A 15,415-nucleotide genomic window follows, 5' to 3' on the forward strand; every position below is an offset into this window, starting at 1 on the left:
GTTTTTTAACAGATTGAAGGTCTGTGGTAAGTCAAGCAAGTCTATTGGCGCCGTTTTTCCAACAGCATGTGCTCACATTGTATCTCTGTGTCATATTTAGGTAATTCTCACAGTACTTCAGAATTTTCGTTATTTTAAAATCTGTTATGGTGATCTGTGATGAGTGATTTTTGAGATAACTATTGTAATTGTTTTGGCGTGCCACAAGCTATGTCCATATAAGATGGTGAACTTAATAGGTAAATGTATATATTCTGACTGCTCCACCTACTGGCTATTTCCCTCTTTCCCTCTCCTCTGGCCTCCTATTTCCTGGAACACAACAATATGAAATATTATGTAAACTTAGTTGATGAATCAGTAGCAGGGATTAAGAGGATTGGCTCCAATTTTGAAAGTTCTACTGTGGGGGGGAGGATGTGAGTTCACACCAGCCTCAGACACTTACTAGCTGTGTGACCCTGGGCAAGTCACTTAACCCTCATAGAAGAAGAACAACAACAAGAACAAGAAGAACAAGATGGGGCAGCTAGGTGGCATAGTAGATAGAGCACCGGCCCTGGATTCAGGAAGACCTGAGTTCAAATCCGACCTCAGACACTTACTAGCTGTGTGACCCTGGGCAAATCACTTCACCCCAATTGCCTCACCAAAAAAAAAAAAAAAGAAGAAGAAGAAGAAGAAGAAGAAGAAGAAGAAGAAGAAGAAGAAGAAGAAGAAGAAGAGAAGCTAAACAAGAAGAACAAGAAGTTGAAGTTCCACTGTGGGTAAAATTGTACTAAACAGTACCCCATGCTACAGAGAATTCTTTCATGGAAGGAAGAGTTGATTGATGCAGAAAATGTTATTATTGTTTTATTATAAGAAATTGCCACAGTGACCCCAATCTTCAACAACCAACACCCTGATCAGGCAGCAGCCATGAACATCAAAACAATATCCTCCACTAGCAAAAAGATTGTGCCTTGCTGAAGGCTCAGATGATGGTTAGCATTTTAAAGTACATACTTTGTTTTTTAGACATAATACTTAATAGTCTACCATATAGTGTAAACAAAACTTTTATATGTACTGGGAAACCAAAAGCTTCCTGTGACTCACTTTATTGAGATATTCACTTTACTGTGGTAGTCTGGAACTGAACCTGCAATATCCTCAACATCTGCCTGTACTTGAATTGAGAGAAAAGGAAAAGGGAAGGAATAATATTCACAGGAAGAAAAGGGCAGGATGCCATCCACATCTCTTCACAAGGGTCCAAAACCCCTTTTTGGCAAACTTCCTAGTATTCTCTTCTCCCTTGATTTCAACCATGGTTGGGAAAGAGATGTGGGCTGTTGTCTTTTTAATGTATTTGCTTTTGTTAATTTTCTAAACGTTTTAAGTAAACAGCTGTCTCTACCTATGAACACCATGGATACACAAACACCACCCACTAGGGAGGGGGAAAACTTCTGCCCTATTCCTCTCATTGCTGCATTTCAGTGGACTTCAGATACTCTCCCACATTAATGGTTTATATATACATGATAATTATATATAATATAATTATTATACACAAGATATTATTATGTAATATAATAATATTCTACAGCAAACAATAGAATTGTATTGTATAATATGAAATAATCACATATTATATTCTATTCATTATCTATTTATTATATGATTGTATTCTATTATGATACAATATACTGCATCATATTATGTCATCATATGTCATAGTTATTGTATATGACTACATTATAACATGTGTATGTATTATATAATAGATTATATCATTTATTTTATGTAATATATAATAAATACACATACTATAATTATGTGTAATTATGATAAATACAATATATGAGTTTATATAATAAACATATACTCGATGTATAATAAATTGAATATATGACCATTAAATATTTATATTAATGTTAAATTTATTACATCAAAAGCCTAATTGAATAAATCCATACCCCTCTTTAGGGTAGCTAATTGGCACAGGGGATAGAGTGCTGGACCAGGAATCAGGAGACTTGAGTTCAAATCCAGCCTCAGAAACTTCCTATCTGTGTGACCTTCGGAAAGTCTCTGCCACTGGAAAGGGAAATGACAAACCATTCCAGAATCTTTGCCAAGAAAACCCCATGAATAGAGTCCTATGGAGTCACAAAGAGTCAGACATGACTGAATAGCAACATATACACCTTTAGGTTAACAAAACGAGCACTGCCATCATGAAAAGGGGTGGAGAAAAGAGAAAGATAGCCAACCTTTGGAGACCATAAGGAGTTTAGTGTTTCCCCAGGATGCCCTAAAGTGTTGGGCATTCAACCCCTGCAAAGAATATATGCTTGATGGTGTTTGGTCCTTGTTATTGAACAGGATCAAGTAAGTGGGCAGCAATATCTCCAGTGGTTCAATTTACAAAAATCTTTTAATCTCAATAATCCTTTTCATCTCAAACAATTCAGAGAATGACATGAATTGTAATTTCACTTTCTTTATATTTGTTGTGTACATAGAGAGAAGAACACAAAATCAAACAATGATAGAGTATCACGATCCCAAAACATTTGGAACTGCTGCTATGGAAAAGGTCAGCGAGCACAGGTATAGGAGCATGAAGCAAGGTACATCCTTTGGACTGATTCCAGAAAGGTTAGATTATAGTAGGATAAAAAAGAATCAGAAGCGTCACAGGCAATATTAAAATTAAAGTGAGGAGGATATTTGCTTCAGAGAACAGAATTCTTTTCCTTGATCCAGAGTGGTGGGTTTCTTTCCATGAACAGAATTTTCCATTCCAGTGAGTATAACACTGACACACAAATTCATTCTTCATATATTGTGTGTCCTCTTTTGAAGCTCTTTGAGAAGGGAAAAACTTCAGCCCCTTCTTTAACTTATGCCTCATAATGCTGCCAATGGGCATATGCAGATAAGTGGATGAGTCAATTTCTCTCCGAACACATCGCCCATTGTTGTTACAAAGAATTTTACTGCAGCGTTGGGTAGCTGCTGTCACATTGACGATATAATGACCAAAAACTCCATTAACGAATTTCTGCACAGTTAAGCAATTGTTCTATAAGAAAAAAACAGAAATCAACTCAAACTAATCATAATATATGTTGTTTCCCAGGTAACAATGACTGTAATTAACCATAAAAAACATCTGAGAGTGTGTGTGGAATAGCAGACAGAATTCTAGCTTTGGAGTCAGGAAGATCATGGTTCAAGTTCTACTTCTCATGTATAATAGCTAAATGGTCCTAGACAAGTGTTTTAATCTCTCGGTGCCCCAGGCAACTCTCTAAAAGAGGGGAGGTGGGGGGGGGGGCAAGGCAGAGAAATAAACACTTACTTATTAGACAATGACTATGTGCTAGGCACTGTGCTAAGTGCTTTTAAAGTATTACCTAATTTGATCCTCGCAACGACCCTAAGGGTTAGGTGATATTATTAGATCACCATTTTACAGCTGAGGAAACTGAAGCAAATAGAAATTAGATGTGCTCAAGATCAAATAACTAGTAAGTGCCTTAGTCCAGATTTGAACTCAAGCTTAGACTCTAGGGCCAAGGCTATGTCTACTGCACTACCAAGCTGCCCCTAGACAGCTTTATAGTTGTATCTATAAACATATTATTGTCTAATGTATCCAATACCTTCCCTTCTTCTCTCTACCTTTTCATTGTAGAGTTAATAATGAGTAGTAACTTTGTGGATTGAGCTTCCAAGAGATGAAGGGTCAAGAGGAAGAATAAAATCAAGCATAAGGCCTGTGCACAATTCACACACTGGATATGGGCTTATAAATCCATAATTTCCCTTTTCCAGAATTCCTGCTGCTCTTGGAGTAAGTACAGTTAGTGCTCCTCTTGCTGTTGTTGGCACTTGACTACTCTCTAAAGGTTTTGTTCATGTTAAAGAGACAGCTGGTAGCATGAAAAGAACACTAGGCTTGAGTCAGAAGATTTGGGCTGTGGTCAGGGTCCTCTAGTTTATAAGCTATGTGATCTTGGGCAACTCATCTGCTCAGAGCCTTAGTTTCTTCATGTATGAAGATGACACAACTGGCCTAGATGATCTCTAAGGTCCGTTGGCATTTTCAAAGTCTATGATTCAATGCACCATCTCCCTAGCTGCATTAGAAACTCCTAAGGGTAGGGACCATGTTTTAATTATCTTTAATTTGTTCTCTATATATCTTGATTGTACATAGTTGTTGTGTTGGGTTTTTTATTTTTATTTTTTTGCGGGGCAATGGGACTTAAGTGACTTGCCCAGGGTCACACAGCTAGTAAATGTCAAGTGTCTGAGGCTGGATTTGAACTCAGGTACTCCTGAATCCATGGCCGGTGCTTTATCCACTGTGCCACCTAGCCGCCCCCCATAGTTGTTTTTAATACTTTCTCCTTGTTACATCAGTGAACTCCTTGAGAGCAGGGATTGTCTTGCCTTTCTTTGTAACCCCAGCACTTAGCATAGTATCTGACACATAGAAGGTACTTAATGCTTTTTGACTGACTGATTTTTACATATTCCCTGGTGATTAGTAAAGTGTTGTTCAATCATTTCAGTCATGTACAACTCTTCAGAACCCCATTTGGGGTTTTCTGGCAAAGATATTAGAGTGGTTTGCCATTTCCTCCTCCAGCCCATTTTACATTTGAGGAACTGAGGCAAACAGGGTTAAGCGACTTGCTAAGGATCACCCAGCTAGTAAGTGTCTGAGGCCAAAGTCCACAGAGCCACCTAAATGCCCCATTTAGCTGAGTAGTGGGTTCATAGTGGGCACCAGGAAAATCCTTCTTGCTTGCTAGATTGAATAATCTCGTATTAAGCAATTGTAGTAGTGTTGTTAAAAGGAGATAATTAAGATGGATTCCAAGTAAAGCCAATCAGGGGGCAGCTAGGTGGCGCAGTGGATAAAGCACCGGCCCTGGATTCAGGAGGACCTGAGTTCAAATCCAGCCTCAGACACTTGACACTTGCTAGCTATGTGACCCTGGGCAAGTCACTTAACTCTCATTGCCCTGCTCAAAAAACAAAACAAAACCAAACAAAAAAACAAGTAAAGCCAACCACAGGTATAGTAAGTGGCCAATTCTATCGTGAAATCTATGATTCTATTAACTTTTCCTTCAAGATGCTGGTAGAGAAATAGAAATGAAAACTGGACTTACTTTTGAACCAGAATAGTCTGATCCTCCCCATATTACCACACCTGCTGCCCCCATTGCAGCACTCTCGCCAATGGTGTACAACAAATCATTCTAGAAAGAAGAAGATTTAGAGTCATTCCTAAAATCTAATGGGTAACAGGAGGAAGATTCAATCCAACAACCATAGTGTACTTAGGCACCAACAGCTTCATTTTTCCCTCTGTTCCTTACTATGTTCTAGAATGTGTGGGACTGATAAAGTGTGTAGATAAATAAATCCTACATTTTAGACAAAGTGTCTAAATAATCAATGGAAACTAATGGCAAATATGACTATAAAAAATTCTACCTTCCTAATAAATGTACCTCTAAACTAGAAAATATCAGCTTTTCCAGATTTTAGTAGCTGAAGAAGGGATGCTGTGTCATGAATATATGCACATAAAAATTATTAAGATTATAAATAAAACCTTTTTATTTTCTTCTTTCCAAAGTGGCTACTAGGGTTAGAAAACATATGCGCACGTGAACTATTCAGAACAAGTTATTTGAAATATATACTTAAAATCTCAATGAATCTTTGACTCATTCTTCCAGTGTTGTGGACTACAATTATGTCCTCTCTTGTGCAAGTCTTCTCTACATTTATCTATTAATGATCCATAGAGGATCGATGCAAAATATTACAGCCCTTTTTTAAGTCTATTAAAATTTTCTGGGTACCAATGAAGCACTCAGGCTGTACATCTGTTATCCCTCACTATATGGTAAACCCACCTTCTTTTTTCCATGCATTTCCTGGACAGTATTTCTTGTGCTATTTATACCTTTCATTATAGTTCTCTGTTGCCTGTTGACCTTCTATAAATTTTATTCTTCACAAATTGTCACATTCCATTATTCATAATCACAGAACTTTTCCAAAACAATAACAATGTCTACAAGATGTATTTTTATTTAAAGAAGTAGCTTGGTGGGGAGGGGCAGCTAGGTAGCTCAGTGAATAGAGCACCAGCCCTGGAGTCAGGAGAACCTGAGTTCAAATTTAGCCTCAGACAATTGACACTTACTAGGTGTGTGACCCTGGGCAAGTCACTTAACCCCAATTGCTTCACCAAAAAAAAAAAAAAAAAAACCCCAAAAAGTAGTAGCTTGAAATTATTAAAAAGGCTGTGTATTTTTCCAAAGGAAATCTAGCCCACTCTCTCTCCTATTCAATTTTGGGCCCAACTCTGTCTTTCTACAACACCTCTTAAAGATAAATGTGCTGATAGACTATGTCAAAGAGTTACCTACCCACCTGTGGGCTATAGTAGAGACCAGTGGTGCAAACTCAGATAAAAATGGAGCAACTAAATCATATAAGGATACCTATAAGCTATATATTGATTTAGCAAACCACATATTAACATGTTCTGTTGTATTTTTATTTAATTTATTAATAAATTACAAATTTATTAATACTTCTAAATAGTAATTATATAATATTAAAATTTTAATTAATAATATATACATTTATTAATAATAAATTACAAATTTCATTTCAATTACATTTCACTGTGGTTCCAGGGCAGGCCTCCTGCTTGACATCTCTGATCTAGACATCATTAATATTTTTATAGGATTCCCTTTATTAAGGGATATATATGCATATATCATGCATATATATACATACATACATATATACTTCCCCAAACTTCAAATGATTCTCTCAAGTGAAAATAGGACTGTCTGTTACATAAACTGATTTTTTCAACAAAAAATTGTTACCATGTAAAAGGCATTGGGCTAGACCCTGTAGGAGATACAGAGATGAATAAGACACACTCTTTGCTCTCAAGGAGCTTATAATCTAGTAAGAGAGAGAAGACAAAAACATGAAAAGTTAAACAATAATACAAGGCACATATAAAACACAACAGTACAAGAATAGTCCAATACAACTGTATAAAAGCTTGCACAAGAATTGTAGCATTTTATTAAGTGAAATCTCAGTATAGTGTAAAGAGTTCTGAGTTTGAGTGTGAACTAACCTTTACTAGCCATGTGACCATAGGGAAGTCATTTAAGGTCTCTGAAACTCAAGTTTCTTCACAAGTAAATAGTGATAATTACATATATACATTCCACAGGCTTGTTAGAACACATTTGAGAAATTAAACCTCGCTAAATATCTGAATTATTATTATTCATTCCTATTAAAGAAATAAAAAGTAGCATAGCCTATTGGATAGAATATTGGCTTTGGAGTCTGGAAGACCTGAATTTCAAATCCTGCTCTGTGACCATTATCAAATCACTTAATATTTCAATGTCCTAGTCAACTATATAAGGCTATGAGTTACAAACAAGTTGTTGTTAGGGAAGTTAATTAGTTCCACACATCAATTAAGTCACAGGTCCAGACAAATGTTATTAGTAGGTGAGTGATATACATACTCTAGGAATTCATAGAAACAAGAAATCACTGGAGGCAAGGGTGATTTGAGAAAGGTTTGAGCCAAGTCTTAAAGGATAGATTGGATTTAGACAGGGAGAAATGAGAAGGATACTTCAGCCAGGAAGAATAGCATGTAATAAAGGGAGTAAAGTTACAAGACACTTTAAGGAATGGTAGTAGGGCCAGTTTGGTTGGAGTGGTAGAGAAAGTGGTAGGTGAGGACAAAGTAGGAAAGGTAGATTATGGAAAATTTTGACTAATGGAGTAGAGAGATATTAAAGGTTTAGGACCTAGGGAGGAAAATTATGAAATTTTACTTCGGAAGCACAATGGATATTGCACTAGATCTGGAATTAGGAAAATTTGAGTTAAGAACATTTTTATGACATTTTTAAAGTTTCTTGTGTGAGGACACCCCAAGGCCCATGTTTTTCACTACAATTAAAATACATTACTTTGTGTCTGTTGTGACTGGCACTAATTGTCAAAGTTAGCTTGATCTTTGAAGGAATGTATACCTATAATAAGTAGTAGAGGATTATGTCTTTAAATAATTAATTAAAGAAAAAACTTCCTGAAAATTTTCTTTTGTGAATATATCCCTACAAGATTTTTGTTCTGTGTTTAAAAAAAAAAATCTTTTAGGGAAATGGAGAACATGAGGGCTTACCTTAGTCAAGGGCTCATTACCATAGGTATAAAATAACCTAGTATAAACAAAAACAGGCAAAGCATAGTCACTCCTAGCCAGTCGGGAAATTCTCATTGCTTCTTTGACCCGATAGTGAACAAATTTCTGGGTATATATACTATCCTTCAACATAGATTGCAAATAAATAGAAGGGTAAAGAGCAGTACTTTCTTGCCATAGCCACCGGAGGCCATTATTGCGGAAAATTTCAATTTCTGGACATTTCCCAGTATATGTGAGTGGGGTCTGTTTGTAATCGTAATTGTAACATTCTGGGTAAAGGTAAAAACCCCAATGCCCTTGTGGTCTGATTCTTAACCCCAATCGGAGAGTTGAATTCATAAAATTCTTGGCAGCGCTTTCATATTCTTGTTTTGCTATTTTCTGAATTTTGTCTTCTGACAAATCCTTGTGGTTATTTTTAACATGGTTTAAGGCCTGGGTTCTATACACTTTTTTAGAACCCCAATTCCTTTCCCACTGAGGTCTCCACTCTTCCCAGTCAATAACAGCAAGTCCTTGGAATTTTCCTGACTGAATGACATTCTTGATGTCTTCCTTGCTTTTTTCAAGGTGCTTAGGAAGGTTCTCATTCTGAGGTATTCCTCCGTTGATGATCAATCCTTTTTCATCAATGTAAGGATAATTGCCTAATTTTTTTCCATAAAACATGGTCACTTGGGGCCCATTTAATGTCTCATCAGGGTTAGCCACAATGTCAAAAGCTTGGAGATTTAGATCCACACCAAAACGCTTCTTGCATTGTGTTGTAGGAGCATTCCAGTACACAATAAAAGGTTTGTACTCTATTATTGGGGGTTTTGATTCCTTTATACTTTTAGCATTGACAGTGAATGAAAACATGAACATTAATAGCCATTTCATCTGCAGGTTTGTAGTTTTCACAGAAATTATCATAACGGTTTCCTTTAAAAGAGAAACAAGAAAAAATGTATATTAAAGCAATATGGGCTTTATATATTGTGGGGTATGGCTATCACTCTGCTTCCATTTATAATATGCAATGAATATTTACCAGGTAAAATCAAGTGGTTTTGAATTTTAATCAATCAGCATTTATCAATTGCCTACTATGTGCCAGTCATTGTGCTAAGTAAGCACTAGGGATACAAAAAGAATATTTCAAAGCCATCACTAAGCCAGTGACAAATGAGGGAAAAGACATGTAAGCTTTATTGTCTTTAATGAAAGCTAGGCCCAGGAGAAAACTGGGGGAGGTGGGGGGGGGGAGAAGGAGAAAATCCTATTTCCTTTTATGACAGGACTTGAATTGTACGACTGGATAAAAAGTCCCAGCTCACTTTTTTTTTTTTAAAGAATGTTACAAAATCATCTCATTGCCTCAAAGACTTTGTTAGGAATAAACTATGTCTGGCTGAAATCATGTTCAAAGCAACCCTACTTCCTCTTTCTGTCAATAATCAATAAACACTATTAAGCACTATTAAGTGCCAAGCACTGTTCTAAGCACTGGGAATACAAAGAAGCAAGACAATCTCTGTCCTCAAGGAGCTTACAATCTAATGTCACTTAAATCACTAGTCTGCCATAGTCCAAGAACTAACCCAGGCATAGGACATCCTGGTCTCCAAAAGAAAAAAAGTATGTATAGGGGCAGGAGATTTGGTCAATATGGTTACTAAAAAGGGTGAAATAAAAGGTGGATATAATTGGCATTACCTGATGCTGCTTGTGGACTTCAGGGAAACTCTTCCTCCCTTTACCCACCTTAATGAATCTGAAATTCTATTAGGTCTTTGACGCTACGATTTGGGTCTGGAGACATTTGAGCTGGAAGATCTGATAAAACTTCAACTCATCAAAACCAAAATGAAGAATTTGGGGCCTACCTTATGTTTGGCCAGTTGTTGGGTGAAATAACTACCAAAGGATTATTGAGTCATAAGAGCTAAGAGTCTTAGAATTATAATAGAGTCTGAGGTCACATATTCCAACCATCCACCTGATAACAAGTCCAGAACATTTAGCTTGAAAACTCCCAGTGAGAGGGAAGGGAAATAATTCATTCCATTTTTGGACAGTGTTTAACTGTCAGAATAATCTTCCTTATGTTGAGCCAAAATGTATCTCCTTGTAACTTTTACCCATTTGTCCTAGTTCTTCATCTGGAGCCATACAGAATAAATTTGTACTCTCTGCCTCAAGAGAGCCCTTCAAATAAGCTTAAATCTCTTCTTCAGGTTAAATGTCCCTAGATCTTCAAGTCTACTTCATTTGAAATTATTTTAAGCTATTGTGGCCCTCTTTTTGGGCATGTTTCAAATGATCAGGGTCCCTCTTAAAACATTGCACCCAGGACTGAATACCATCAACCACACACCTAAGCCAAATACCACAACACAGTCAAGTATTACTACTGGTAAATTCAGTTGAGATGGACTTGCTAAAAACTGTCCAGTAGAAACAGAAGCCCTAAGATAGCACAAAGCTAATGAGGAAGCCATCCATTCTTTCCACCTTACTCCACTAGCCCCAGGAGAATCAGTCTACTTGGTACCTTCATTGATTTAGAACTGGAGAGCCCTTTGGTCATCTCATTCAACCCCCTCACTTTATAGAGGAGGAACCAAAGACCAAAATGACGTGACCAAAGTTACCCAGTTAGAAAGCAGCAGAGCTGGGATTTGAACTCAGATTCTCTAAAATAATTCAGTGTTCTTTCTATTGTGTCATGATACCTTCCTTCTTGGTAAGAGTTAGGATCGGTTTTTTAATCCATAGTTGGCATCAGAGTTGAGGATGGAATAGTAACCCTTAGAAAAAACAGAGGGATGCTTTTGGGGAAGGAGCTAAAAAGGGCTTGAAGCCACCACCACCACCCCCCAAGACCTTCAAAGTATCATATCAGAATTGTAAAGGTCCTTAAGAACTATCAACTCTGTCATCTCTCTATTTTGAAGAAAAGGAAGCTGAGTCCCCAGAATGTAAAAATGACTTCTCCAAGGAAACTAAATGGTTCAGTGAATAGAGTGCTGGACCCAGAATCAGAAAGAACTGATTTTAATTCTAGCTTCTTATTTACACTTACTAGCTTTGTGACCCTGTACAGAAAGCACCAGGGTATCAGCCCTACAAAAAACAGTGGTCTGTATTTTCCTGATTTGGCAAGCAACTAAAATAGGAAGTAAGAGCCCTTCACTCTATCAAGGTGCCCTCCCATGCCAAGCTCACCACTTAACTCCCTCCCATCCAGTAAAATTTTAAAAAGTAGTTCTCAAAAAGTAGTCTGTGGACCCCTCAGGGTCCCTGAGATCCTTTCAAGGGGTCCACACAGTCAAAACTATTTTCCTAATAATGCTAAGACATTATTTAACTTTTTCATCATCATTCTTTCCTAAGGGTAGAGTTTTCCAGATGTTCCAGGACCTGAGAATTAAAGATTTGTGAAGACTGAGTTAATATCTCATGGGTAGAATTGTACTTTTGCCTTACAAATGGATAAACCTATAGACATGGTTGGACTTGCTGTTTTGCTTGTATTCTTCCAATATTAGCACCAAGTAAGCATCAAAAGTTTTCTTTTATGAAAATGATTGGGCAACAAATACAAGTGGTCCTGAAGTATTCAAAGTCTTAACTTTTTTCAGTCTCATGATTTATCCTGGAACTACTGTGCTGACATTTACACTAATACTATAAAACCAATGGTGATTAAGACTGCTGACACCTTAGTGTGAATCAAGGCAATGACACCAAATTGTACAACTTTTAATTGCCCGTCTTTATTGTTCATTTGTACTCTTCATTGTCATGCTCTCACAATAAAAAAATACCAACTGTACATGAGAATGGCCTTGATGAAGTAATGAAAAATTATTAATTTTATTAAATCTAGACCCTTGAATACATATCTTTTGTTTATCCAGTGTGACACAATGGGAAATTCTCCTAATTTCTGCATACAAAAGTAGAGTAGCTGTCTCTAGGGAAAGCTCTTATAGCATTGGTTTAATGAGAAACTAGACTGGCTTCTTCTTTAATGGAACATCATTTGTACTTGAAAGAATGGGTGACAAAGTATAGTTATTTAGACTTGGGTATTTAATAAACATTTTCTTTTCTTTTTTACTTTTTAAAATCTTTTTATTTGTTTCATTAAATATTTCCCAATTACATGTAAAAAATTAACATTCATTTAAAAATTTTTAAGTTCAGAATTCTCTCCCTCTCTCCTCTTGAGAAAGAAAACAATATAATCATGCAAAACATATTTCCATAATAGCCATGGTAGCAAACATTTTCTTGAAAATGAACAAAGAAAATTTTGCTCCAAGGTAAACAACTATCAGTATTTGCTGTCAGTGATAAACTTTGAGCTTTCAAGAGAAAACTGGAATTTTGGAAAACCTGTTTCTGCCATCATGACCTCAACAACTTGCCAAGACTTTTCTGATGTGCTTAGTTGTGGTATTAATTAATGTGATTTTTCAATATTGTACAATGAAATGTGTCAACATTTGGAAGATATGAATAACTAAGTGAACTGACATTTTCCAAATGACCAAGACATGATATTACAAAATCAAGCATGGGTAAAAGATCCATTCAAAATGCAAGGTAGACCAATGGATTTTAATGTAACAGAGTAATATGGTTTCAGATTCCACATTGCAACTAACTTTTAAGAAACTACTACTGAGGGGGCAGCTAGGTGGAGCAGTGGATAAAGCACTGGCCCTGGATTCAGGAGGACCTGAGTTCAAATCCAGCCTCAGAAAGTTGACATGTAGTAGTTGTGTGACCCTGGGTAAGTCACTTAACCCTCATTGCCCCTCAAAAAAAAAAAACCAACCGCTGCTATTGGGTTTTAGTGTAGTATCAAAAAGAATATCCATAATTATCTAAAAAGATAAATTATTAAAATTCTCCCCCTTTCCTTTTTTTTTAAAAAAAATATTGTCCTCAATTAAATGTAAAACTATTTTTAACATTGATTTTTTTTTTAATTTTGAGTTTCAAATTCCTTTCCTCCCTCCCTTTCCCTTCCTTGAGAAGGCAAGAAATTTGTTGTAGATTACATATTTGCAATCAGGCAAAACATATTTCCATATTAGATATGTGGAAAAAGAACACACAGTAAAAAAAAAACTACAAAGAAAAATAAAAAAGTATATAAAGTATCTTTTCATCCACATTCAGACTTGATCAGTTCTTTCTCTAGAGGGGGATAGCATTTTTATCATCAGTCCTTTGAAATTATTTTGGATCATTGTATTGCTCAGAATAACTAAATTATTCACAGGTGATCATTACAATATTGCTATAACTGTGCACAAGGTTCTGGCATTTCACTCTGTATAAGTTCATATATGTTTTTCCATGTTTTTCTGAAATCCATCTGCTCATTATTGTTTATAGCACAATAGTATTCCATCACAATTATTTACAACTTGTTGAGCCATTCCCCTATTGACGGACATTCCCTCAATTTCCAATTCTTTGTCACCACCAAAAGAACTGCTACAAATATTTTTGTACATATGGATCCTTTTCTTTTTTCTTTGATCTCTTTGAGGGTACAAACTTATTAGGGATATTCACAGTTTTATAACCCTTTGGGTAAAGGTCCTAAACTGCTTTTCAAAATAATTGGGTCAATTCACAACTCCACCAACAGTGTCCCAATTTTCCTACATCTCCTCCAATATTTGTCATTTTGCTTTTCTGGCATATTAACCAATTGGACAAAACAATTTTAGAGTTGTTTTAATTTGCATTTCTCTAATCAATAGTAATTTATAACATTTTTATATGACTAGAGACCACTTTGATTTCTTCTTCTGAAAACAGTTTGTTCAAATGTGTTGACCATTTATCAACTGGGAAATGACTTGTATTCTTTTAAATTTGACTCACTTCGGGCAGCTAGGTGGCGCAGTGGGTAAAGCACCGGCCCTGGATTCAGGAATACCTGAGTTCAAATCCGGCCTCAGACACTTGATGCTTACTAGCTGTGTGACCCTGGGCAAGTCACTTAACCCCCATTGCCCCACAAAAAAAAATAAAAAATAAAATAAAATAAAAAATAAATTTGACTCACTTCTCCATATATTTGAGAGATGAGGCTTTTAGCAGAAAACTTGTAAAAAAAAATCTCCCCGGTTTTCTGCTTTTCTTCTAATTTTGGATGTATTTGTTTTATTAATTGCTTATTAAGTTCCAGGCATTTAGCTAGGCAATGGGAATATAAAGACAGAAGAGCCATCCAGGATTCCGTGCCACACCTTCAACCAGTCAATATTTATTAAGTATCTACTATTCGCCAAGCAATGTGATAAGTGCTGGAGACATAAAAAGAGGCAAAAGAGACAATCCTTGCCATCAGGAAGCTTACAACCTAAAAGGGAAATAATGTGCAAATAAATATATACAAAGTGAGCTATATACAGAGTAAATAGGAAATAATTTAAAAAGAGAAAGCAATGGAATTAAGAGGGATTAGAGAAGGCTGGGATTTTAGTTGGCACTTCAAGGAAGCCAGGGAGGTCAGTAGGCAGAGTTAAGGAAGGAGAGAATTTGAGGTATAGGGGATAGCCAGGGAGAATGTAAGGAGCTGAGTGATGGTGTCTCGTTTATGGAACAGTCAAGAGTTAGTGTCACTGGATTGTAGAATACATGGCAGGGAGTAAGGTGGAAGAAGACTGGAAAGGTAGGAGAGGGGCCAGGTTATGAAGAACTTTAAATGCCAAACAGAGCTTTTGTATTTGCTTCTGGGGGCAATAGGAAACTCCTGGAGTTTATGGAGTAGGAAAGTGACATGGCCCAACTAACCTGTGTTTAGGAAAACCACTTTAGTGGCTGAATGGAGAATGAATTGGAGTATGGAGGTGGTGCATCTGTAAGTGATGGCAAGATTAAGGATATGACCGTGTGTGTGTGTGTGTGTGTGTGTGTGTGTGTGTGTGTGTGTGTGTGTGTGAGAAGTAGGGTGGAGGTAAGTAGATTGAGTGGTTAGAGTGTTTGAATGAGAATCAATATGTATATTGAAGTCCCCTAGTATGAGGGCACAAGTTGGAGAGGAGAGAAAAATTGTGAGCCACCTACTGAACTTCTCCCTCCATCCCCAGCTAAGCATTCTGAATA

At 36.5% G+C, this 15,415-nt stretch overlaps 1 protein-coding gene across 1 annotated transcript; it reads right to left on the reverse strand.

Annotated features, from left to right (window-relative positions):
• Positions 1 to 2,650: 2,650 nt before the first annotated feature.
• LOC122727891 (hyaluronidase-1-like) lies at positions 2,651 to 9,208 on the reverse strand. Its single transcript, XM_043965815.1, has 3 exons — positions 8,270 to 9,208; positions 5,181 to 5,270; positions 2,651 to 3,076 (listed from the first exon to the last, which is right to left on the reverse strand). Exons 1-3 carry the CDS (start codon positions 9,206 to 9,208, stop codon positions 2,651 to 2,653), a joined length of 1,455 nt encoding a protein of 484 aa, XP_043821750.1.
• Between the last annotated feature and the right edge of the window lie 6,207 nt (positions 9,209 to 15,415).

This window comes from Dromiciops gliroides, chromosome 5 (assembly GCF_019393635.1).
Source record: "Dromiciops gliroides isolate mDroGli1 chromosome 5, mDroGli1.pri, whole genome shotgun sequence".
Classification (NCBI taxonomy): domain Eukaryota; kingdom Metazoa; phylum Chordata; class Mammalia; order Microbiotheria; family Microbiotheriidae; genus Dromiciops; species Dromiciops gliroides.

What these genes read in the sequence shown, in the direction of transcription:
- LOC122727891 (XM_043965815.1), bottom strand. Translation starts at nt 9,208, where the DNA reads ATGATAATTTCTGTGAAAACTACAAACCTGCAGATGAAATGGCTATTA. An exon ending in GTAATGAGCCCTTGACTAAG is followed by an intron (nt 5,271 to 8,269) that starts GTAAGCCCTCAT and finishes TCTTCTTTCTAG; the next exon opens with AATGATTTGTTGTACACCAT. An exon ending in CAGACTATTCTGGTTCAAAA is followed by an intron (nt 3,077 to 5,180) that starts GTAAGTCCAGTT and finishes TTTTTCTTATAG; the next exon opens with AACAATTGCTTAACTGTGCA.